This window comes from Thamnophis sirtalis, unplaced genomic scaffold (assembly GCF_051295495.1).
Source record: "Thamnophis sirtalis isolate CommonGarterSnake01/CBP01778 unplaced genomic scaffold, rThaSir2_p1.2 scaffold_10, whole genome shotgun sequence".
In the NCBI taxonomy this organism is placed as follows: Eukaryota; Metazoa; Chordata; class Lepidosauria; order Squamata; family Natricidae; genus Thamnophis; species Thamnophis sirtalis.
In genome coordinates, this window is record NW_028261390.1 from 60207747 (window position 1) to 60234016 (window position 26270).

General features: G+C 39.1%; 1 protein-coding gene across 1 annotated transcript in view; it reads right to left on the reverse strand.

Moving 5' to 3' along the window:
• NDST4 (N-deacetylase and N-sulfotransferase 4) overlaps nucleotides 1–26270 on the reverse strand; it is a 144187-nt gene that overhangs the window by 38503 nt on the left and 79414 nt on the right. Inside the window, exons 5-6 of the mRNA XM_087724695.1 lie at nucleotides 14555–14740; nucleotides 10373–10501 (exon numbers count right to left, since the gene is read on the reverse strand). Of these exons, the coding sequence (XP_087580821.1) occupies nucleotides 10373–10501; nucleotides 14555–14740 (315 nt within the window). The remainder of the gene's footprint in view (nucleotides 1–10372; nucleotides 10502–14554; nucleotides 14741–26270) is intronic.

Here is a 26270-nt window from a genome sequence, read left to right on the forward strand (position 1 = left end):
CCTCACACATCTTTTCTAAGATCGTGAGAGGGCGGGCAGTGGTTGTCAGGTGTGTGTGATAGGTGCAGAAAAATTACCTACTGTTGGTGTGTCTGAGGTGTGGTAGATAACATATGATAGTGATCTCCTCTTAGACCTACAGTAGAATAGATTTGGGTCATATGCCAGTTGACAATTCTCTTCAGTAAGGAAGGGAAACCTGCTGGAGCCAATGATATGATTTTCCTTCAGGCTGCAAAATGGATGGTCCTATTTTATGGTGGTTCTCCTCCTTCATGAGTAGATGGTTCTTGTTTGTGTGTATGGGGGGGGGGAGCAATCAAATCATGAGGAATCCCAAATGAAATGCTGCAGGCCAAACCCTTCTCTTCATCTTTATTTATTATCCACATGAAGCTGCTATGGAAGGCCATTCAGTAGTTTAGAGTAATTTATCATGAATTCACGGATGCTATCCAGCACAAATCTGTTATTCCAGGTCAAATGGTAGATGAAGAGGATTGGTATCTGGAAGCTCTAAAGATGAAGAAAGAGGCTCAGTATTAACCTCAGCAATTTGCAATGCTGTTGATTCAGAGGTTGACTGAATTCCAGGTTGATATCAATGTTAGTTCTTGATAGAGTTGGACTCCTTCCAGAAAGAGCAATTTGGGATTGTCCTGGATTCTGTATTTCTCATGGAATGTTAGGGGGAAACTTTTGCCAGGAGGACTTTTGCCCTGCTTGGGCTGGTGGCCCAATTTTAGACGTCCCTAGAATAAAAAAAATGCTGGCAAAGTGCTGGCATTATAGACTGCCGTAATGTCACTGAACTGTCCTTGAATATTTGCAAACTGCAACTACTATAAAATGTGACTGCCCATAACCCTCAGACCTTCCAGAATGGCTGGAATCCAAAAAGCGATTTTTAAAAATGTGTTGGAAGTTTCAATGGCAAAACAGATGCTTCAAGTCTGCAGATATGAAACCATTGGTTTAATCCCTTAAAAAAAAAACCCCAAATCTGCCTCCTGCACAACTTCCCTGCTTTTTCCTATAGTGGGGATCCAGTCATTAAGAAATGGACAAAATCTGTAGCAGCCCTCTAGCCAATGGATGTTGCTTTGCCCCTGCTTATAAAGAATCCTACTTTCTCACCAGCAATGAGATTTCACTCAGTCAAAGGGTCAGCAGCCCTTCCCTTCCTTCAGAGGTATTAACAGAATCTAACAATTCTGCCCAAAATGCTTACATGAACATCACAACAGCATTTACAGCGCTCTACATGGGGCAGCCCTTGAAGAGCATTCGGAGACTTCAACTTGTCCAGAATGCAGCAGCGCGAGTAATTGTGGGTGTACCTCGCTATACCCACGTTACACCTATCCTCCGCGAGCTGCACTGGCTTCCAATCGGTCTCCGGATACGCTTCAAGGTGCTAGTTATTACTTATAAAGCCCTTCATGGTATTGGACCTGGGTACTTGAGAGACCGCCTGCTGCCAATTACCTCCCAAAGACCCATTAGATCGCACAGGGTCGGCCTCCTCCGGGTTCCGTCTACCAGCCAATGCCATCTGGCTACCACCCGGGGGAGGGCCTTCTCTGTTGCAGCTCCGGCCCTTTGGAACGAACTCCCCGCGGAAATTCGGACCCTCACCTCTCTCCTTGCCTTCCGAAAAGCCGTTAAAACCTGGCTATGTCGGCAGGCCTGGGGTTGAAGAGCTCCCTTCCCCTCTCGACAGGTGTGGTTGTTGGCTATCTTGAATGCTTGTCTTGTATTTGTGTGTTCCCTTTCCCGCTTGAGTTCTTCGCCGCCCTGAGTCCCTCCAGGGAATAGGGCAGCATATAAATAAAACAAACCTCAACCTCATTTATGAAAACTACCACTTCTTTTTTATGTGTAGGTAACGCACTCAGGCATCTAAAGGAGTGGAGCATGGTTACTATAGCAAAAGACTCATTTTGTTATCCCTCCCTAAACCTCTGCCTCCCTGCCTTGTCTTATTTAGGCACACAAATACTGTGATTAAATGTTTTCATGGCAAAAATATTGTGTCTGCAGAAAACTTTATTATCATAAATACTGCAGTTGAATGATATTCTATGACCAGATGAGACTGTCATGCCATACAGAGGATCTGATTAACCGTCCAAATGTTAAATTGAAGTTCGGTAGGCAGTGTATTATACTAAAACATTAGAGTGCAAAAGGCAATTTATGTTTGTTCAATAAACCAAAAATAAAATAGAAAGCAAACAAACAAATATCTCCCCCACTCCCCATAAACACACACAAGCAGGAGTCAACTCCAAATGAAACACAGGAGAAGATGTAATGTCAAGACTTTTAGCTTTCTAGACTCAAAAAATTCACAGAATGGTGACTGTAAGGCAGGATTGACAAATCTATAAAATATATCTATGTGCAGAAACTTCAAAGTGATAATAAAGGCACACATGGTGAAAGCTATGATTTTTTTTAGTTATAAAAAATGCGTGTCTAGGCTAGGCCAACAACAATGCTAAGTGAAGAAAATAGAATTTTTCTTTCAATTATGATACTTGAGATACTTGAAGAGCCGAGGTGGCACAGTGGTTAGGGTGCAGTACTGCAGGCCACTTCAGCTGACTGTTATCTGCAGTTCAGCGGTTCAAATCTCCTCGGCTCAAGGTTGACTCAGCCTTTCAGCCTTCCATCCTTCCGAGGTGGGTGAAATGAGGACCCAGACTGTGGGGGCGATATGCTGACTCTGTAAACCGCTTAGAGAGGGCTGAAAGTTACCAATTACCTCCCACAGACCCATTAGATCTCACAGGGTTGGCCTCCTCCGGGTGCCATCTACCAGCCAATGCCACCTGGCTATTACCCGGGGGAAGGCCTTCTCTGTGGCAGCTCCGGCCCTCTGGAATGAACTCCCCGCAGGGATTCGGACCCTCATCTCTCTCCAGGCCTTCCGAAAAGCCGTCAAAACCTGGCTTTGCCGGCAGGCCTGGGGGTGATGAGTTCCCTCCCCTCTCGACATGTATGGTTGTGCAACTGTTGTTTACCTTTATTATTTGTATTTTGTTTTTTATGTTCCCTTTTTTCCCCCTTGAATTGTTCGCCGCCCTGAGTCCTCCCGGAGAAGGGTGGCATACAAATAATAAAATTCTATTCTATTCTATTCTATTCTATTCTATTCTATTCTATTCTATTCTATTCTATGAAGCGGTATATAAGTCTAACTGCTATTGCTACAATTGTGGATAATATTTTGGACCAACAGAAAAACAACAAATAATTTAGTATTACATGAAGTAAAACCATCCCGTTATCAACCCTGAAATTGGCCTGACTGAGGCCATTTTGAGACTTCAGTGCTGGCACCACTAGAGAAGGAGAGATAGGGAAGGGGGAATAGATAGTTGGGGAGTTGTAGTAAAAACAGAATACTTTCTCTTGGGAACCAAGGATATTTCTGCAGGTGCTCGGAAGGAGGAGACTTGAGTCACTTATCAACTGGACAATATCTTGATTGGACCATGTGGCTGATTGTTTTGAGAAAATGACAAACTTTTACTTTTAATTAGGTGAAAACTGCGGGAAACACTAATAATGGAACTTAAAAATGAACAGCTAATATGAACCAATGACACAGTGCCTGGAGCTATGCAGGTCTGGACTGGAAGGAAGAGACTAAGGCTCAATCTTCAGAACACTGAGTGGCTATGTTTATTCTCCCTCTCCCAACATCTTTATTATTCCATTGTTGACTCTCAATAGGTTGCACTTCCATGGTCACTCATAATTGGATTACTACAAAATGTAATCTGAAGTTTGTAAAGCTGGTTCTGAATGTGGTGGTGTGGGAAGAGATGGGAGTGTGGCTTTATATGCATGTCATTCCACCACTTTATAAGCTGCATTGCTTACCAATTGGCTTTTGGATGCAGTTCAAAGTGCTCGTTATCATCCTTTAAAAAGATTTGAAGCATGTTGTTAGTTGTGAAGTCATGTCCAACCCATCGTGACCCCATAGACAATGTTCTATTGTTTTATGTTCTATTCAATTTCTCCAGGCCTTCCTGCCCTCTACCATCATCTGGAGTCCATTTAAGCTCATGCCTACTCCTTCGGTGACTCCATCCAGCCACCCCATTCTCTGCCATCCCCTTCTTCTTTTGCCCTCAATCTTTCCCAGCATTAGGCTCTTCTTCAATGAGTCCTTCCTTCTCATTAGGTGGCCAAAGTATTTGAGTTTCATTTTCAGGATTTGGTCTTCTAAGAAGCAGATAGGGTTGATCTCCTCTAGGCCTGACTGGTTTGATCGCCTTGCAGTCCAAGGGACTCGCAGGAGCCTTCTCCAGCACCATAGTTCAAAGTCCTCAATTCTTTGGCATACAGCCTTTCTTATGGTCCAACTTTCACAGCCATACATTGCAACTGGGAAAACCATAGCCTTGACTATGCGCACTTTTGTTGGCAGGGTGATGTCTCTGCTTTTTAGTATACTGTATCTGAAGAACTATCTATCTCCAATTGTGTCTACTTAACTGAGGACAGTAGGCATATTCTACAGCCTATCATTTAAAGAGGAAGCCCATATATTCTGTTTCAACTCCTCTGGAATAAATGCCTCCAGAGATTTGTGAGGCTCTCACCTTAGGTCCTCCAGGAAAATGCTGAAGACCTCAATGTTCTCCCAGGCCTTGGGGGAAGGGTGAGATTGTGGAGGCCCCTTTTGTCCTTTTGCCTGTTTGTTTTGCTTTGTTTAGTTTTGAATTCTTCTGGTCAGATTTTTTTAAATATATATTTTATATCTAAATTTGCTCTTAGGTGAAAGTTCTCCAGAACATTTGGGAGTCAGATTACTTATAAATTAAATAACAATTTACTGAATATATAATTTCTGATCCAGATTAATTAGCCACTGCTTAGTGAATAGTACATATAAAAAAAATAGTTCAGATTTGGTACCTCTTTTAGTTGAAATTTATTCCAGGTAGCCTGAAAATTATGTAACTGATGTATAACTTTGATATCAATAAAAGTGACTATATGTAGCTCAGGGTTGAAATGTGGAGTCCTTAGTGTCCTCTGAACTTGGTTGTTTTCTTGCAGATACTTCATTGCCCCACCAGGTAATATCTCAGTGCTGACAATAAAATATCTGCAAGAAAACCACTAAATCAGACAGCATCAAAGATAACAGTGAGTTAGAACGAATAAAGAATGGCAAAATTCTTAATTGTTGCTGTTCAGACTGCAGTTTTCTTTTTTTCTTTTAGTGCAAATGATAAATTTAATTTAAATACTTTTAATTTAAATAAATAAAGTATCTTTGGATTTATCCTTTCATGTAAAATTAATATGAGAAGTCTTGGGTCACTGTATTTTAATGGGATGCCAATACAAGCAGAAACCATAGCACAGCCTACTCTCATTTGATGTAGATGCTTCTTATCATGAACTCTGCCCATGTGATTAATAATTTCCTGTATCATCTCCAAAATTTCACCCTATACAGCTTCCCATGAATATAAAAAAACAAATAAAATTGTGCAATAAATTGTAGAAACCTAAAATAAAATTTACAATGAACTCAGATTTTTGTAAGTTCATTTGTACTCTTAATAGCCAAGTGTGGCCTCAATTAGTTCAGTAAGATTCTTGCATTAATATAATAATATTAATATTATTATCTTGCCTTAAGATAATAATATAAACCTATTGCTGTTATCGAAAACCAGTCTTAAGAGCCACAGTGGCACAGTGGTTAGAGTGCAGTGCTGCAGGCTACTTCTGCTGATCACCGTCTGTCAGCAGTTTGGCAGTTCAGGTCTCACCAGGCTCACACACACATCCATCTATCTATCTATCTATCTATCTATCTATCTATCTATCTATCTATCTATCTATCTATCTATCTATCTATCTATCCATCCATCCATCCATCCATCCATCCATACACATACCTACCTACCTACCTACCTACCTACCCACCTCCCTATCTATCTATCTATCTATCTATCTATCTATCTATCTATCTATCTATCTATCTACCTACCTACCTACCTACCTACCTACCTACCTACCTACCCACCTCCCTATATATCATCTATCTATCTATCTATCTATCTATCTATCTATCTATCTATCTATCTATCTATCTATCTATCATCTATCTATCTATCTATCTATCTATCTATCTATCTATCTCTATCATCTATCTATATCTATCTATATCTATGTTGTATTTGTGCTGATAAATAAATAAAGGGAGACAGCACAAATACAACACAAATGTAACAAAGGCAACAGTAAAAATATTGGGTTTCTATCGTGATGGTCTCTTGTGACGAGCCGATAGACAGAGAATGGAAGCAGTCTGCTTCCTCCCATATTTGGGCATACCATGGGTTGTGACACTAAATACATCTATATCTATATCTATATAACTTTTATGCTGCCAATATGTGTGTGTGTGTGTGTGTGTGTGTATGTGTGTGTGTCTGGAATCCACTTCTTCTCCTGTTTAATAATTATTGTAGATATTGTGGTATAACAAAAATATAGAAATGTTAACACATTAATTTTAGTGCCAAAATACATGGGCATTTTAATTTCATTTTCCCTGTTCGTCCAATTTTAAAGGATGATATGAAAACATGTCTGTCTAAATATGTCTAGTTGCTTGAAAAATGTTCATTGCACAAAATGGCTGTCATAATAAACTAAAGAACTACCCAGAGAAATACCAAAATGAAGTATGGATAGGATATAGATGCATTAGAATTTATGGAGACTGGTCTAGTCATGATATATAGAACTGAGGAGAGGATGAAGCAAGCACCATGTTGCTGTCCAATTTACCATATTTATCCTTGAAGGAAAACAGTGAATATTCTGTTTGACTTTAAAAGAGAGGACACTTTTGGGAATCAGGTAAGAACTTGTGTCTGTTCCTATTTGTGTGAACTTAGGAAGCAACACTGCAAGGCCCAAAGGGCAGTTTAAAAACACAGAAATATTGGTGAGCTTTGGCTTCCTGAGTATTTGATGGGACATCATCTCCAGGGAGGAAGGGCAGAACATAAATAAATTTGCCACTTAGGAGCATAGAGCTTGAAACTTATGTTTAGATATGCATGGAATTCGCTGCTTGAAATGGTTATCAGTCAATATTTTCAGTAGCTTGTGACACAAAATAAGAAGAATATTGAGTTTCAGAGTTCAAAACATCATAAATTTTAGCAAGTGGCCGTTCAGGGAAATCGTAAGAAGCTTAAGCAGAAGTGGAAATATGTAGGAGAGGATTAAAGTGAAGCCAAGGCAGGAATAGAACATTTTCTAATCACACTGTAGAGGCAATGATAAGCAAGTTTGGAGATAGAAATTTTCTTAATAATAAAGGCATCATTAAAGTTCCCTTTAGCCTGAAATGTAGGTCATATTATACATTTAATAATGCTTAAATACAAGTGTTCCATATATTTAAATCTTCTCCAAAACTCTTTGAAGTCAAGTTATATTTCACTCCTGAGATACAGAAGTAATTATTTTATTACACAACTGTTTAAAAATAAATTCCACAACCCTTATTTAGGAAACTTATAAAATTATGACCCACTTGTTTCCCAGAGCTATAATTTTGTCTTTCTGATAGGATGCTACTTGTCTAGAAAGCTAGAAATTGGGCCATCTTCTACTAAAAAAAATGCAGCTTACTAGACACATACATCATAAACACAAATATCATGACAGAAATGAAAAATTAAATTTGAAATTAAATTTAAAATTACAAAGACAAATTAAGAAAATATTGACATTTATTAATGGTATTTAAATAACTAAGAATGCAGCAGTAAGAGTAAACATGTACACTGCAAAGTAAAGATTACTTGTATGGGCTAATGAATTGTGGTGGTGCAATGGTTAGAATGCTACTACTAATGCTACCATTGCAGGCTAACTCCACAGTAAGGAGTTCGATACTGACTTTCTCAAAATTGACTCATTCTTCCATCCTTCTGAGGTCAGTAAAATGAGGACCCAAATTGTTGGGGCAATATGATGACATTTGTAAACTGTTCGGAGAATGCTATAACACCCGATAGCATTCTCAGACAGCATATAAGTCTAAGTGCTATTCCTTATCCATGAAAAGCCCTTGTCTTTTTGTATCACATCTAAGGCAAACTGAATATTGATAATCCAAATATATGTAGAAAATGGAAAAATGAAGAACTAGTTGTTGAATGATAATGACATGTTGAAGAAAAGCAAGTTCCCTGGCCCAATTCAGGTTTAGATGTGACAGGGCATGATTGCTCATGAGTATGTGATAGATTACAACAAATGATAATTATTATACAATTGACACTAAACACATCTATCTTTATTCAGAATACTCTAGCAAATCATCAAGCATTATTAATAAAAACAATATGAAATTTAATCTTAAATTCCATGAGATGACTCTAAGGATAAGGAAATGAGATAAGATAATATTATGTAACCTCAAAGATATGTCTGTGTTTTGGTAAAAGTTAAAAAATTAATACAGACATTTGGTCTTACTTGTGTAAACAGATCTCAAATTTTTCAGGACGATGTCTCTCTAAAATGAGAGGTTAGGCTTGGGCAAGAAATAAATATATCAGTCTCTATCATTAAAACTGAATCTCTATATCAAATAAAATATACAATTACAATTTATGCATTAAAATTTTACTATTTTACTGGAAAGTGGAAACCAGCTTACTTTTGCAGAATACCTGAAATATGGTTTTCTTGTAAGTCTGTCTCTTTCACTCTGCATATATTCTGGATTAATATTTTCATTTTATAATGGGAACAGTAACTGTTGAAAATCCAACTTTCCTATTTGTTTGGCCAGGGTGACCAAAATATAAATGAAGCAGTACATGGAGGAAACAAGGTGGTTTTCATGGACTGAATGATTTATAGCAGTATAGTGCCTAGCATTTATATAAATTTGTTTTAGCTATATTTCTTTTTTTAAAAAAATCACACTTAGTAATTGCAATCACTCTAAACAGAAATAGTAGGATATTAACAATTGTCTATAATGGAAAATAATGGGTTAAATTAGAGACCGCCTCCTGCCACATACCTCCCAATGACCAATTAGATCTCACAGGTTGGGCCTTCTCTGGGTCCCGTCGACCGGACAATGCCGGCTGGCAGCTCCTCGGGGGAGGGCCTTCTCTGTAGCTGCTCTGGCCCTGTGGAACGGTCTACCCGTAGAGATCCGGACCCTTCCCACTCTCTCAGCCTTCTGAAAAGCCACTAAAACCTGGCTGTTCCGGCAGGCCTGGGGCTGTTGAACAAGGTCCAGCCCCACTTAAATGGAATGTATGGTGTGCTGTTTTTTAAATTATATCTCATGTTATTTTTTTAATTCTTATTTTTATCTTGCTGTAAGCCGCCCAGAGTCCTATGGGATTGGGCAGCATACAAATTTATTAAATTGCCAAAATTTATTAAATTGCCAAATAGCCTTGGTGTATAGGACAAAGTCATCTGTATTTTTTAACTTAATTCTAGTACCTAATTTATTTCTGCCTTTTGCAATTGACTGATGGTGATTTTGCCCACGTTAATGGTGTTCAAATGGTGCTCCGATTATTTTGAGGTCAGTGTTATTGGTACCACCTTCACTTTAGTCTTATTATTGTTATGTGCTGCTTTTAAAAATGAATAAAATAATTTCAGGATTACACATCAACTTGAAATATATGTAGTATAAGAGAACTGAAAACAATGAACAATAAATAAAAAAAATCTTGCTTGAATGTCCTACCATTAAGTGGCATTACATAAGAAATGCTTATTCTATATCCACAACTTGAAGATATACTGTATTAACCTGTTTTCATAAGATAGTTGCATAACTATCTATAGCAAGAGTATTCAACCTTTTTATACCTACCGCCCACTTTTGTATCTCTATTAGCAGTAAAATTTTCTAACTGCCCACCGGTTTCACAGTAATGGTGATTTATAAAATAGGGAAGTAACTTTACTTTATAAAATTTATAAAGCAGAGTTACAGCAAACCCCTACCGCCCACCATGAAAGGCGGAACGCCCACTAGTGGGCGGTAGGGTCCAGGTTGACTACCACTGATCTATAGTTATACAACTATAATAAGTTGTATTTTTGGAAACTCTCAAAAATTATGTAATGTAAATGTTATATTTTAATCTTCATTATCATTTAATCTTTCATTCAAAGAATATTTGGTATTAATCTATGGCAAAGTTTTATTTGGAAATAAACCATGCTGTTTTCTAAATATTCGCATGCATTATGTTACTATAGCACATAATTATTATCATAATACAGCAAGTATTATTATTACTCTTCAAACACAAACAATACCTACAGGATTAAGAAGGATGGTAAGAAACAGTTCACCTCCTTGGATACTTTTGTCTAGTTCTTGAGGGCCACCAGGATATTCTTTGTAAAAAATTGTATGGGTGAAAAGTCCACATGTCTGCCGAGGGAGTACCTAAGATAAACCAACAACAACAAGCAAGCTTTTGGTATGGATATCTACTTACAACATGCATGCACTGGTGTATGATGCATTGGTATGTGATTCCCTCCGTGACCCGTCAAAACCGCGGTCCACTAAAGCGTGCCCGATCAAAGCGCGTACGTGACGTCATCAGCAGCGCGACAAATAAAATTAAAAATAAATTAAATTAAAATTAAAATTAAATTAAAGCAAGCCGATTCACATAAAGGTAAGGGTTAGGGTTAGGGTTAGGGTTAGGTTAAGGGTTAGGGTTAGGTTTAGGGTTACGTTAAGCGTTAGGGTTAGGTTTAGGGTTAGGTTAAGGGTTAGCGTTAGGTTTAGGGTTAGGTTTAGGGTTAGGTTTAGGGTTAGGTTAAGGGTTAGGCTTAGGGTTAGGTTTAGGGTTAGGTTTGGGGGGGGTTAGGGTAAGGTTTTCGCATTAATTTTAAATTTACCGCTCACAGCGTGCCGTTTTCGTCGCGCTGTGATGACGTCACGTACGCGCTTTCGTCGAGCGCGCTTTAGTCTACCGCGGATTTGTGGTGGAACCATTCCCTCAGCTGTAACATTCTGATAGCTAAACCTCTGCAGTTTTCAATCTGTGACTGAAAATTTCAATACACCTTGAAGATCAGTTGAGGGCCATGTCATAACATATGGTAATAATCATGTAATCAGGCCCTCCTCCGCATTAAGTAGGTGTCACCTTGAAAGTCTTTTAAGAACATTAAGTGCTGATTGGAATAATTCTTGCTTTAAACATAAATACAGTATTACATGATTTATAGAAACTGAATAATAATTTAGGTTAACAATATATTTTTGGAAAAAAAATATTTAAATAAAAAATTAACAAAGTTTAACTAGGTTCAAGAATAATCTCATGTTATTTTTAAATGAAAGCATTTGTAAAACCATAGGTGAGAAATATATTTTAACGTATGTTTTCTTTTCGTCTTTCACAGAAGGAAAACATGCTTTAAACATGATGCCTACATGCACACATGCAGTACTAAGAAACACAAAATGATTATAAATGTGAGAATCTAAAAAAAAAAGGCTGTTGGACAGATGAGAGATCCATCTAGTCCAGAATTTGGATTATCACAGTAGCTTGCCATTGGGAAGCGCATAAGGATACTGTCATGTTTTATTCCCAGTAATGCCAGCCTAGCCTAGCGGTTCCTTCACAATTCAAAGAATTCCATCCAGTCTTCCTTTCCTCATATATAGGTGGCTTTTCATAAAAAAAGTGAATTCAAACTTTGTAAAGAATGCTATTTCCTCAATCGTGTCATCACTTGCATTTTCATACAGAAGGGGGTAACAGGGAGGGCAAGGCTAAGGTGTACAGATTTAAAGTGGACCCATCAAAGAAATACAGAATCTGGAATCAGCCACATGAGGTGAGCTCCCAATACTGACCCATTGTAGAATTGTTTTGACTAATAACCATACATCTTCAATCCATTTGTTCAAATATATCTTTTTAGACAAATGCCTGTTTATCATAATCTTTGCCCATATTTATGTAGCAGCAGAAAATGACTATAATATGTGTGAGCCGAAAACAGTCTATGCTGCTTATAATACTAAAGATTGAATTCTCTAAGCAATTGTTTTCTGAAATATATGGTTATTTTTTTAAAAAAATTGGCCTCAACACTTCTGTAAGCTAAAGGTAAAGGTTCCCCTTGCACATATGTGCTAGTGGTTCCCGACTCTAGGGGGTTGATGCTCATCTCCATTTCAAAGCCAAAGAGCCAGCATTGTTTGAAGATGCTTCTATGGTCATGACTCAATGCCGAAGGCACATGGAACATTGTTACCTTCTCACCCAAGTGATCCCTATTTTTCTACTTGCATTTTTATGTGCTTTCGAACTGCTAGGTTGGCAAAAGCTGGGACAAGTAACGGAAGCTTACTCTGTTACGCGGCGCTAGGCATTCGAGCCGCCGAACTGCTGACCTTTCTGATCAACAAGTTCAGCATCTTAGCCACTGAGCCACCACGTCCCTCTAACACTTCTGTAACCAACCATAGTCAGGTGAAAAAACAACCTTCACATTTGCAGAAAGACTTGAAACTGACTTCATTCAAAATATTTATTTACACAAAATATTTCTAGAAGCACTACGGTGGTGTAGTTTTGTTTTGCACTCAAACTTTTCTTGAAACAATGTTGTAATCATGAGATTAAGATATAAACATAATGAGCAACCTTTTTACTGATAGAATAGTGATGGACTCTAATAATGGTTTCTGAGTCTCATCTGCCTAACATTCCCTTGACATTTCATTTGTAGATAATGTTCATCTGTCCTTGTGTTCCAATCTGTTCCCTATCTCTACATGGTTATTATAGCTGCCAGCTAGCTAGTCTTTTTTATCTAACTGATGGACCAACTTAATCCTATGAGGATATGACCCCAGCCCAACTGCTCTGACCTTTTGCCATGACATTCAAGAGATCGTATAAACAGCTGCCCTCTCTTTACCTTGGCTGGAAATATTACATCTGCTTCTGAATACTGACTGGGGGGAAGAAATGTGCATGCTTTCTAAGTTTGTTAAAAAATAAAGCATGTTGTAATCCTACACAATGTAGCTATAAGTTGTTTGTAGACATACACACACACACACACACACACACACACACACTGTATGTATATGTATATATATAAAGGTAAAGGTTTCCCTCGCACATATGTGCTAATCATTCCCGCCTCTAGGGGACGGTACTCATTTCTGTTCCTAAGCTGAAGAGCCAGCGCTGTCCAAAGACATCTCTGTGGTCATGTGGCTGGCATATCTAAATGCCGAAGGTACACGGCACGCTGTTACCTTCCCACCAAAGTGGGAACTGCTGGGTGGCAGAAGCTGGGACAAGTAACAGGAGCTCACTCCATTAGGCAGCACTAGGGATTCAAACTGCTGAACTGCCGACCTTCTGATTGACAAGCTCAGCCTCTTAGCCACTGATGTATAATCTGCTTATTCAGTTCTAATTGTATTGTGGATATGATGCAAAATGAATTACCAACTTTGCCAATACTAGGTATTTATAACACGAAGAAAAGCATGCACCTTAAACAAATACACCAGCAGGATATATATTCTAACTCTCCTTCGAGCTCCCTCTAAATTCTTGTAAGAAAATTTAAGCCCAGTTGTAACATCCAACAGAGACTGTTCAATTAAAATAAATAAATAAATCAGAATTGCAAGTAGTGTGGGCCAGATCCACACTGCTTGCCACATTTCTCTAACATTTGTTTTATCAGATCAAATCATTCCTGCCCTTAAGCATTGCTAACTTATGAGAGCCAGGAAGCATGCCTTCCTGCTGGAAAGGTTTGCCCTATGGTACTACTCTGCCTTTTGAACTTCAGTAGGTTCCCAACTTCCTCAGTCTTTCACAAAACGCTAAAGACATGGCTTTTTCCCTAAGTGCTATGATAGGATAGGTAAAAGTAAAAGTTCCCCACACATGCGTGCTAGTCGTTCCTGACTCTAGGGGGCGGTGCTCATCTCCATTTTAGAGCCAAAGAGCCAGCGCTGTCCAAAGACGTCTTCGTGGTCATGTTTCCAACATGACTCAACCCCAAAGGCGCACGGAATGTTGTTCCCTTCCCACTAAAGGTGGTTCCTATTTCTCTACTTGCATTTTTTACATGCTTTCGAACTGCTAGGTTGGCAGAAGCTGGGACAAGTAACGGGAGCTCACTCCATTACGCGGCGCTAGGGATTCGAACCGCTGAACTGCCGACCTTCTGATGGACAAGCTCAGCATCTTAGCCACTGAGCCACCGCGTCCCTATGATAGGATGAGGTGACTGCATATCAGAAGTTTGACTTGGCACCTAGTTTTTTATAGTTTTAACGTGGCTTTGATGTTGTTTTAATTTTTGATTGATCCAGCCAGAGGTTTTTTTTAAAAAAAAATAAGATGGGCAGCTATATTAATGTTAAAAGCAAGCAAACAAATCTGCTTTAGTTATTTTTGCACAGGAACAATTATGAAATAATGGAAATGCAATGTACCATGATGCCATTGTGGATGAAGCCCTGTCTGTACCGTGCAGGTTTCAGATGAGGATATTCTTCGGTGCTGGTCACTTTAATACCCCAGACTTTCTTCCAAGCTTCGTAAAGCTGAATGTGAACTGGGTAGACACCAGAATGATGTGGAGCCACAGCATAGCCGATATCAGTTGGAATACCATGTTCCTGAGAGTGGGAAAAAGAGGGGCAAATGTACATTAAAAAAACCCACCAGAATTACAATATATTTGCAGATGTTTTTAATATGATCAGATATAAACGGGCGGGCTGCTATGGGCTTGCCTGGAGTCAGGAGAACCCGTAGCTAATGTTATGGCCAGTTTGGAGAACCTCCAAATCTCACCCTTGGTTGGCCCCTTCTTCCCCACCCCTCCCACCCTGCCCTTCCCCTCCTAGGGTCTCCTCGGGTCTCTTTGTGGCCCGTTTTGGATGCGAGGTAAGTGCAGGGTGTTGGATATGTGTGTGAGGGGAAAGACGCAGGAGCCATGGAATCAGAGAGTAAGATGTTTATTGCGAGATGACAAGCGATTCAAAACGTCCCTGCAACTGTCAGGGTATTTATACTCGAGCCCAAAGCAACTGTCAAATGACCAGCCAATCAGAGAGCTGGTAACAGGGAACATTTGCATATATAACACTCCTTCCCCTCAGTTATTTGCATACTCAACACTCCTCTAACATTTGCATATATAACACTGGGCCCATGCAGAGATTCGGGAAGGCATAGGCATTGCTTCGCTGATGGTCCCTGTCTACATAGCAGAAGTGGCCCCACCTCACCTGAGAGGCCGTTTAGTGACCATAAATACACTTTTCATCACAGGTGGGCAGTTCTTTGCCAGTGTCATAGACGGCGCCTTCAGCTACCTTCCCAAGGGAGGATGGAGGTATATGCTGGGTTTGTCCGCATTTCCAGCTGTCATACAATTTGTTGGTTGTGGGGGAAATGGGCCTCATGGAAGGCCAGAAGCAGGCCCGTTTCCGGCCTTCGGAACCCCAGGAAGGCAGTTTTCGCCCTCCCAGAGGCTCGAGGAAAGCCTCCAAAACCGGGGGAAGGCGAAAACGCCCGCAGCCATGGTGCAGGAGACTGACTAGGCCACACCCACCAAGGCCACACCCGCCCAGCAACTGGGCAGGGAACCTATTACTGAAATTTTTGAAGCCCACCCCTGGACATCAAAATAAGAATTACAGTAATTGAAATCCTCAAACAAGCATGCTGTTGGTGGGAAAAAGAAACTGATTTCTAGATATATCTTTGGAGATATAAAACTATAAAAGTCATGACAGGTCACAAGAAAGATGATATAGAGTGCAGCATTTTATTTCTGCAGCGGAAAGCCGTTAAATGAATGTGGAAACCAATAATCCTCAGGAAATGGTACTGAGAAGCATCTTGCTTTTGACACTGGGTGTAATTGATGCTTCCCCTCTTTAGTAATAAAAACTAGGTAACAAACATGTTAGCTTTCCTAAGACAGGCAGACAGTTAAATCCAAGTTTTACACGACATTAAATGCATCTGGGTCCCAATTTTTTTTTAGTTTTCTCACACTTCAGTTAGTTTGGGGTATTAAACAATTATTAGTTTATTAGCAACTACCACTATCAGCAATGGCATTTATGGTTTGTTTTTTTTTTAAAAAAATAGTCCTTGTCATTTGATAGTAAGACGAATGACTTGCTACAGTGCTCCTTCTCTATTTAAAAAGTTTACAGATTAGCAGAGTTGGAAGGGACCTTAGGTCATCTAGTCCAACCCTCTGCCCAAGCAGGAGACCCAACCATTCTGAAAATTAGCAGTCCAATCCCTTCTTGAAAGCCTCCAGTGATGAAGCTCCCACAACTTCCAAAGGCAACTTCTGCTCCATCGGTTGATTGTTCTCACTGTCAGAAAATTTCTCCTTATTTCCAGGTTGAATCTCTCCTTGTTCAATTTCCATCCATTATTCCTTGCCTTTGGGTGCTTTGGAAAATAGCTTGATACCATCCACCCACCCGGTCCTCTCTTTGGCAGCCCCTCAAATATTGGAAGATATTGGTATTGATTGGTATTGAGTTTATTTATATGCCGCCCTTTTCCCTGGGGGGACTCAGGGCGGCTCACAACTTAAAAAGGGAAGGGGATAAATTTCCCCGGTCCTTCTCTTCCCTAGATTAGCAATGCCCAGTTCCTGCAACTATATTTTAGCCTCCAGTCCCCTAAACATCCACATTTTTCTACTTTATCTAGTAGTATCTTTTGTGATAAAACAAAAGACAGAAGAAAGATATCAAGCAATAAAGGTGCTAATTATAAGAATCTTTAGAAAGACCATTAGATGCAGGATTCTTTGATGATACATGGGAAATTCTCAAGAAGATACATTAAGTTTCTGTAGGAGAACATTGCCTGTTCTGGTCAGAATAAACAAAACGGTCCCGTTTATATATTAGATTGACAAATCAGCACGGTAAAATCAAATAAGGTAGACAAAAGGTAACATGTAATTGAACTTTTTTAATATCCTCTTCATAGTTCTTTGAAATGACATTCAATATATAACAAACCGGTCTATTTTTTTAAAAAAAATGGGAAGGTTTGATGGTCTATATTGAAAATGTAAAATAAACAGAGAATAGTTGATATTTGATCACTCTAATTTCCCAAAGCAATATCAGAGTTAAGCATTAATAATATCTCTTATACTCTACTGTCATACGCCTAAATTACTAAAAACTGAAGTAGTGTCATTGCAAAATAAAATCTTAATGCTGCTGGCTTTGGGCAGTGATATAAATATGTCTGGTTTTTGCTCAACATTAATAACATGGATTTTTTTTGGCAGGGGGGAGATTTTTCTTGGTATCTCTTCAATACTTTGGTATGAATGTTTAAATTAGCAACTTTAAATGTGAAACACTTTCAGAATGATTTGAATGAGTTTTGAATATGAAACTACTTGAAACTTGAAACGATTGGAAAATCACCTTATATAATGAAGGGGACTGATAAATGTGTACAAAATCCACAGTTGGCTTTTATTTATAGAGCCGAGGTGGCGCAGTGGTTAGGGTGCAGTACTGCAGGCCACTTCAGCTGACTGTTATCTGCAGTTCAGTGGTTCTAATCTCACCGGCTCAAGGTTGACTCAGCCTTCCATCCTTCCGAGGTGGGTGAAATGAGGACCCAGATTGTTGGAGGCAATATGCTGACTCTGTAAACCGCTTAGAGAGGGCTGAAAGCCCTATGAAGCGGTATATAAGTCTAACTGCTATTGCTATTAATAACAGACTAATTAAAAAATAACAGTAGCATTTTGTTTTAAGAATGTAAACCAAAGTTTGTGTACAAAAGTATGGCGCATAGAGAACAAACAGGAAGAATTATAAATCTTAAAACGGGATGATAGTGAACATGATTTACTGGACATTACTGAGGTCTCTTATAAAGCACATTAATGGAGTGAAAGAATAAATAAATAGAAGTAACTTATTCAAAACAAAAATGACAGTCGAAAGGGAAGAAGGAATGTTTTTGTGAAAGAAGTGTGTACCTCTGTAGAAATCCAGGACTTTGACCATGAACATCCAATCAAAAGTATTTGGGCAAAATTGATAGGAAGGGGAAACAACAATGGATGTTCTACTGGGACATGCTATGCAAAATAAGCTGAATAACAGAACTGGGAGGACCTTGGAAGTCTTCTAGTTCAATCCATAACTCAAACACACACACACACACACACACACACACACACACACACACACACACACTTTATATTCATATGTATACCCTATACCATTTCAGATAAACAGGAGTCCAAACTCTTCTTAAAAACCTCCAGTGCTGGAGTACCTACAACTTTGGAAGCAAGTTGTTTCATTGATTAATTGTTCTAATGGTCAGGATTTTTTTCCTTAATTCTAGGTTACTTCTCTCCTTGATTAGTTTGCATCCGTTGCTTCTTGTTCTGCCTTCGGGTGCTTTGGAGAATAGCTTCTTCTTTGTGGCAGCCTCTTAGATATTGGAACACTGCTATCATGTCACCCCTAATCCTTCTTTTCACTAGCTTTGATATATCCAATTCCTGCAACAAGTCTTCATGTTTTAGCCTTCAATCCACTAAGGGGCCAGGCATACAATCTGGATAATGCTTTTCTGAAGCAGATTAGAGAACTCTGAGAAAGGGCATTTAGTAATGATGGGTCCTTTTAAATACCTAAACAACCATTAGAAAATCAGTTCAGATACAATTGCAAGATACCCCAAAGACTTGGTCTTATTGATGGTTTCATTTTAAAGAAGACTGAAGAAAATATATGGGGAACAACATTCCTAAATCTTATTCTAATCAGTGGTGGGTTTCAAAAAAATTTCGAACCTACTCTGTGGGTGTGGCCTCCTTTGTGGGAGTGGCTTGCCGGCCATGTGACCTGGTGGGAGTGGCCTGCCGGCCATGTGTTCTCTCTCTCTCTCTCTCTCTCTCTCTCTCTCCCCTTCTTTCCTTTTGTCTCTCTGTCCCTTTTTCCTTTTTTTCTTTCATCTCTCTCTCACTTTTTCTTTCTTTCTTTTTTCTTTCTTTCTTTCTTTCTTCCTTTCTTTCTCTTTCTCTTTCTCTTTATGTGTGAGTCTGTGTGTGTGTGTGTGTGTGTGTGTGTGTGTGTGTGTGTGTGTATGGGGTGGGTTTCAAAAATGTTTGGAACCTTTTCTGTAGCTGTGGTCTGCTTTCTGGTGGAACCTCTTCTAACCCGTTCAGTAGATTTGACGAACCGGTTCTACCAAACTGGTGCGAACTGGTAGGAACCCATCTCTGATTCTAATCAATTGGAAAAAGTTAACTGAAATGGTAAAAGCAGTGGGGAGCTTGGGAAGTAGTGACCATGAAGAAATGCAACTGGAGCATTTTTGTATAGGCACAACGAAACATTAGAAAACAAACTTAGAATAGTACTAAGTATCGGACAGAAATTCTTAAGTCAAAAGTAGTATAGGAGGTGTTTTAAAGATAGTAAATGTACTGGTGCACACTATTCCTGTGAAGGTACAGCTCATTTCAACTGAGCCAAGAATTGAAAGGAATATATCTGTGAAATAGAAGATAGTGAAATTGCCAAGAAAGTGTATCAGCTAAGAACAGAAGAGGTGAGAAAGGCTAAAGTTAAAAGAGAGATAGTCTTGCAAAGGAAAGGAAAGGAAATAAAAATAACTTTTTCACCAGGTGAGTAATAAGAACAATGAAAAGGAAGGAGCAAGCTCACTATTTGCCAAAAATAGAACAGAGGAGGTAATGGGAAGAGGGAAAAATGCTTCAAATGCTTAATTTACTGTGATCTTCTCCCAAAAGGGCAACCGTGATTAAATGGATCTTAACCAATCAAGTGAGATAGTTACAATCCAAGGTAAGTAAAGTGATAGTCAGAAAATACTGGGCTACTATACTATACATTTCTAGCCCAGATAAATTACATTCAAGAGTCTTCAAATATCTTGAGGATATAAACTTTTTGAGAATATTGGGAAATCATGGCAGATGGGTATAGAGCAAATTTGGCGACTTTAAATGTGTGAACTCCAATTTCCAGAATTCCCCAGCCAGCATGTTGTACTCCACACGTTAAAGTTGCCAAGTTTGAAAAACACTGAATAGCGTATAGGATCAAAGAGACTTCCAACTGCAAATATTATTCCTATCTTCAAAATGGGGTGAAATGGGTAATGAAGGGCAGTCTACTTGTCTCTGATCCTTGGCAAACTCCAAACTAGATTATTAAACAATCCCTTTGTGATCTTTAAAAAAAAGAAAAATACATTGATTAACAGAAGAGAACTAAGGTGGTTACACCAAGAGCATGTTATGCCAAAATAACGTAATATTGTTCTTGATATAGAAATCTTCAAGTTACTTGAAGTTACTTGATGTAGTAACCTTAATTAACCATGGGGTATGCTAGACATTTTAGCTTCAGCAAATAGTCTCCCAGTAAAATCCTAGTAAAAAATACTTGCAAAAAGTTGCTTAGACTATGCTGCAATTAAATGAATTCAATCAGAGCTGATTGAGTAAGCATACTCAGTGGTATCTTGAGATTCATAAGCTGAATAAGAGCCAAATTGTGTGATGTAGTTTCCAAAAAGCAACTGCAATTCTATACCAGTGTAAAGGAATATGAAGATGAACTTGATGTAGGAAGGGATGAACTATTAAAGGAAAAATGCACAGTTGATGCTAGCTCTTCAGAAAAAAAGAACACTACTTCATTACAATAGGATACTATAACAGAATCATGACAGCATGCCTTCGGCTTTCATTTTCCAAGTACTGAGTTGTCTTTTTTCCTTTCATTCTTTCACCAAGGTTACTTCTACATACCATTTACAGCCACATCAAGACAAATAAAGCACTGAGATCAAAATAAGTAACCAATCTTTTGTATTACACATTGGTTCAACTATGTCCAAGATGATAAGAGCCTTGGGAGAAAAAAATAGAGAATTCTTGGAAAGTTTATATTTGTTTTGTTAAGGAAGGATTTCAGCAAAATGTAATAACTGCCTTCAGGTATTTTTGGCAAACCAAGTATTGTTTGTTTGTTTATTGGATTTATATGCCGCCCTTCTCCCAAAGGACTCAGGGCGGCATACAACATTAAAAAAAAAACTTAATTCAAAAGTTAAAAAGGAGATTAGATAGAGTATCCATTGCTGGAACAATAGTTTTGCTCAAGTCTAGAACGAAACAATTTTATAAAACTCCTTAGTACTTGTCTTACTTTTCTGTGTGTGTGTGTGTGACTGGTGGGATTCAAACATTTTTACTACTAGTTCTGTGGGTGCAGCTTGGTGGACGTAGTGTGGTGTGGCAGGGGAAGGATGCTGGAAAATCTCCCTTCCTTCCCCAATCCAGGGGAGGTTACTGCAAAATCCCCATTTCCTCCCAATCAGCTGGGACTTGGGAGGCAGATAATAGATGGGGCCGGGGCCGGTCAGATGTGGTATTTACCGGTTCTCCAAGCTATTTAAAATTTCCGCTACCGGTTCTCCAGAACTGGTCAGAACCTGCTAAATAACACCTCTGGTGTGTGTGTGTAAAATGTTGTCGTTTTGCAAAACAGAAAAACATGCATTTTCTGTTGCAATGCCTATGTTCCAGAATAGCATCCTTCAGAAATATAAATTGCTCCCACCCTTTAAATGTTACAGAAGAATCTTAAGATGTGACTGGGTTGCCAAGCTTGGGCTAAAGGTATTTGTAGAGACCTGGTAATTATTATTTTTTTTAGGGTGAGGGAAAGTTATTTATGTGGTTTTCTCTAGACAGCCAAATTCTTTTTTTAACATCCATCCATCCATTATCTATCTATCATCTTCCATCATCTCACATATATCAATTTACAATATGTAAGCTGCCTAGAGTTTTTTTGGGGGCCAGATGGCCTTAAAATCTAATCAGGCAATCTATCAATATCCAAAAATACATAATAAACTGTTGCTAAATTGCAAAACCAGGGCATTTGAAGGACCATCTTTTCCCAGTTAGATCTACCCAACCTACTGAAGGGAGGAGGGAGATCAAGAAGAAGGGTTATCTACGTGGTGGGTCCCTCCCTATGGAACATATCCTTGCTGAGATAAGAATGGTCTCCACTTTGATACTCTTTAGCAAGGTCCTGAAAATCTGATTTTGCCATTGGACCTGCAGAACCTAGAATGGGATGGAGTGCATGGAGTGTTTTATTTGATTGACTGTTGTTGCCAGGGCACTGAGGCATTATTGGTTTTACTGAAAATGAGTTGAGCAATCATTTACATTTTAACAAACAAACAAACAAACAAATTCTCTGTAGTTCTGAGCTCAGTTTTGGGTAACAAATCCAGTATGTTCCTATCAGGGTAATGACGAATTTACTAGCTGCCCAGCTGCTGTAAGGCTGTAAACTGAGATAATGACTTGAGGATGAGTCAGCAGAGTTACTGCCACTTTAAGAAGCTGTATATATAAGGGAGGCCATGTGAGGGTGTCTCTCTTTCCTCGTGTATCTCTGTATAGAGTTGAAGATTGATTGATTGCCTGGTATTTGTGTAACATGTTTATGTATGTATATATAAGTCTTGTATATAAACAGTGTTTTAAAGACAAAACCTTTGTGTACTATATTTTGCTCCTGGGTTGTCTCAAAATAGTAGTCGCGCTGTATGCCCTCTGACATTTCCATAAAATCTTCCTTCTATAAATATGGATCTTGAGATGATAAAATTTAAGTCTGGGCTCATATATCCAGGGAGATTTGTGAAGAGAGTGAACAACATGCTAATATACTTGAATGTATATATGCATTTTGTATAATTTTAAAACATGTGGCCATGGCAGGAGTGGGTTCCTGTACCGGTTGGTACTGGTTCGCTTTGCATGTGCTTCTGCCCACCTCTGAAGCCAGGGTATATTTTGATTTGATTTGATTTGGATAAAAAACCTCAAATGTTCAAAAAGAGGTTTAATTTTGAGTCAGCATTTGGATGTAATGGGGCCTGCAGTCTTCCCTTGTGAGCAAAACATTCCCCTTTCCAGTGGTGGGATTCAGCCAGTTCGCACCTATTCAGGAGAACCGGTTGGTAACTTTCTAAGTAGTTCAGAGAACCGATTGTTGGAAGAAATCTCTTTTTGTTTTTTCCCACTTAACAGGGCTAATCCTGTAAGGAAGGCAGGAAGGAAACATTCTAGTGTTGTTTCTAGCCTAATCTTTATTGCCCTGCTTACAGAAACTGCCTCTCCAGTTAACTTTTATTACATTGCAACAGCTAAGATGAAGCGCCCATCGATGTGAGTGATGTTGAGTTGGGCACACCCACCCAGTCACATGACCATTGAGCCCCGCCTACCCCTGCCCCTTTCAGTATGAGACAGGCTAAATGAAGACGAATCAAGCCTGGAATATCCCTGAATGAAACTCAACTCACACTATAGTGCTCTCCCTATGGCTACAGCTTTTTCATGGGAAGTGCAATAACATTTTAGCACAGTAAATTTATGCTTCCAAGAATGTAAGGCAAATAAAATATGTTCGCCCTCTGTTGACATAACAAGGCAATCTCTGCTGAATTGCTTTGAGTCTGTCAAAAAGGAGAGAGGTGAAATGTTGGCTGTCATTTGTCACCTTGCTGAATTAAAAGATTTACATAAGCTTTTTCTACTTTTAACACAAGGACACGTTTTCTCCAAGTACTTTTTTTCTCAGGCAGGCAAGGAGATTCCCTAGGAGATTATTTTACTTTATTTCATTCTTACTATGTCAGCTGTATGCATTATTTGTGCCAAGGTATGGAGAGACGGAAATGTTTTGTTGTTTTCTAGCAATTCATCCACTGCAATTTTTCAGCCTTTAAGATGTTCTGACCGAGGCTTCCAAAGAGTATGAAGCAAACTCCTTGTCCCAACAAAAAAACCATTTTATTAATTGATTGTGAATTCTGCTCTCAGGCCTGCAGTTATATCCCTTTTAGGATCTTTGGCCTGCCATACTCTCTCTTATTTCATTATGCTGTTTCATTAGTGTAGTAGTTGGGAAGGGGGAATAGAAAGGAGTAGAATTGTGGAATGTGTTGTTGTCATTCTTTCCTAGAAGCCAAGGTCATGTTTTATCTTCGCACGTCTGCATATGACCGGAAACAGCTGAGTGGAGATGTCAGCATGGAAGAAGATTGGATCATGTGATGGATGGATTTGTGGGTGTGGGGACAAGATCATGAACTTTCAACTGGGTGGGAATACGATGTAACTTCCAGAATTGGGATTTTCCACAGATGTGCTGATTTATTAAATTGGAACTTTAAGGATCAATTTGCCTTGGACTCTGATTTAATTCTACATGATACTTGGAATGCTGACATCTGCTCATTCACATTCAGCAAAGACTTTCAAGGGAAGATTTACAGTCACAGACCTTATCTGGCTTGGAGAACTGACAGGCCAATATCTGCAAACTTGGCAAGGAGTCTCGGACAGACATGAACCAATTAAGTGAACTAATTGTCTCCTGCAAACTCCACTCCCCTTTCGCTCATTTTTGTTTCCTCTGGGAGAGGCCATTCATTGTCCACCTATGGCCTTATTCCAAGTGCCCTGTTCTTTAGCTGTTCCCTTTGTCTGGCAACTTTGCACATGCACACACTGGGAACAGGCTCCAGCTGTTCATCTGCCTCACTGATGTCTGGTTCTGAAGGTACCTGATAACTGGCATACGGCTCTCTGCCTCTGCCAGAGTCCTCATCAGAGCCTTCCCCAGACTCCAGGACTGGCCCATGTTCCCCCCAACTTCCTCACTGTCCGAATCTGCTGCCAGCTCCACTGGTAGGCCACAACATAAAAATATTACATTTATTTTGTTATCGTCATGTATAACCCTGACAATGCAGGTTTTGTATTGTTAATGATCACATGTGAAATTTTAGAAATAATTAAAAAAACTTTTTATAAAATGATGTATCATTGGTACTGTACACCTTATAAATTGTTATATATATATAGGTGTTTCAAATATATGTTGGAAAGGTACTTTTTAATCATCTTTGGTAGACTTGTAATAAAGCAAAGAAATATTGGGAACATACTGAGGTTATAATGCGAAAGATGAATATAAAATTGAAAGTTGAGTTTTATAATTATTGGATAAAGAGTTGGGGAAAAAAGTTTTGGAACATTATCACTATATACATTGACTGCAGTGAGAATTTTATATGCACAGAAATGGAAAAATATGTCAATTCCCACCCAGAAAAAGTGGATAGAAAAATTGATAGGGCTAGGAGAGATGGCAAAATTAGCTATTAGAGAAGAGAAGAGAAGAGAAGAGAGAGGGAGAGGGAGAGAGAGAAAGAGAGAGGAGGGGGGGGGTTCTGATGTGCCTTTCATAGAAACAACGGTAAAAACCTAGTGAAACAACGGTAAAAACCTAGTGAAGCTCCCATCAAGAAACTTAGAAGATCAGAATTCAATGTTAGACTCATCAGGCAGAAAATCTATGGCTTCACAGACAATATATTAAAAAAATGGGTATATTGTCAGTAGAGTTAATGGATTCAGCTTTTATTTGGCTCAGTTTCATTTATTTGTTTTGGCCAGAAGCAAAAGGTATAAACAAGACAGGAAAAGGAAGGAATATAATCTTCAGCCAATAAGCTTATTAATACAATATTGATAGTTGATAGTTGTTGAGTTTCTTTGAGCTTTTTAAATAACATATTCGTAATGCTAAAAGTCATACACTTAAAAATGTTGTGTAGGTCTAAATACATTTTTCTTTCTTTTTTTCTTTTTAAAAGAAGAAAAGGTAGGGTAGTTGATGTAGGTGCATGACAGGGGTGGGTTTCAGGGGGTTCGTGGCAGTCCCCGCGAAGCGGTTGGTCGGCGAACCCGGAAGTAAGTAACTTCCGGGAACGCCAAAGGATCCACCCGCCCGCCCGCCCACACTTCTTACCCGGTTTTGACGAGTTCTGCGCTTCCACGCATGCGCAGAACGCATACAGCGCCTGCGCGATCCTCCAGGAGCAGCTGGAGCATCGCACAGGCGCTAGTATGCATGCATGCACTGCGCGCGTGCACGAGGACACCGTCGGCCCCGTTCCAACCGAACCGGTTGGAATGGGGCGAGAAACCCACCCCTGGTGCATGAGACTACATTTTCTCCATTATAAAAGTAGAGGTTTTTTAAATCTTCA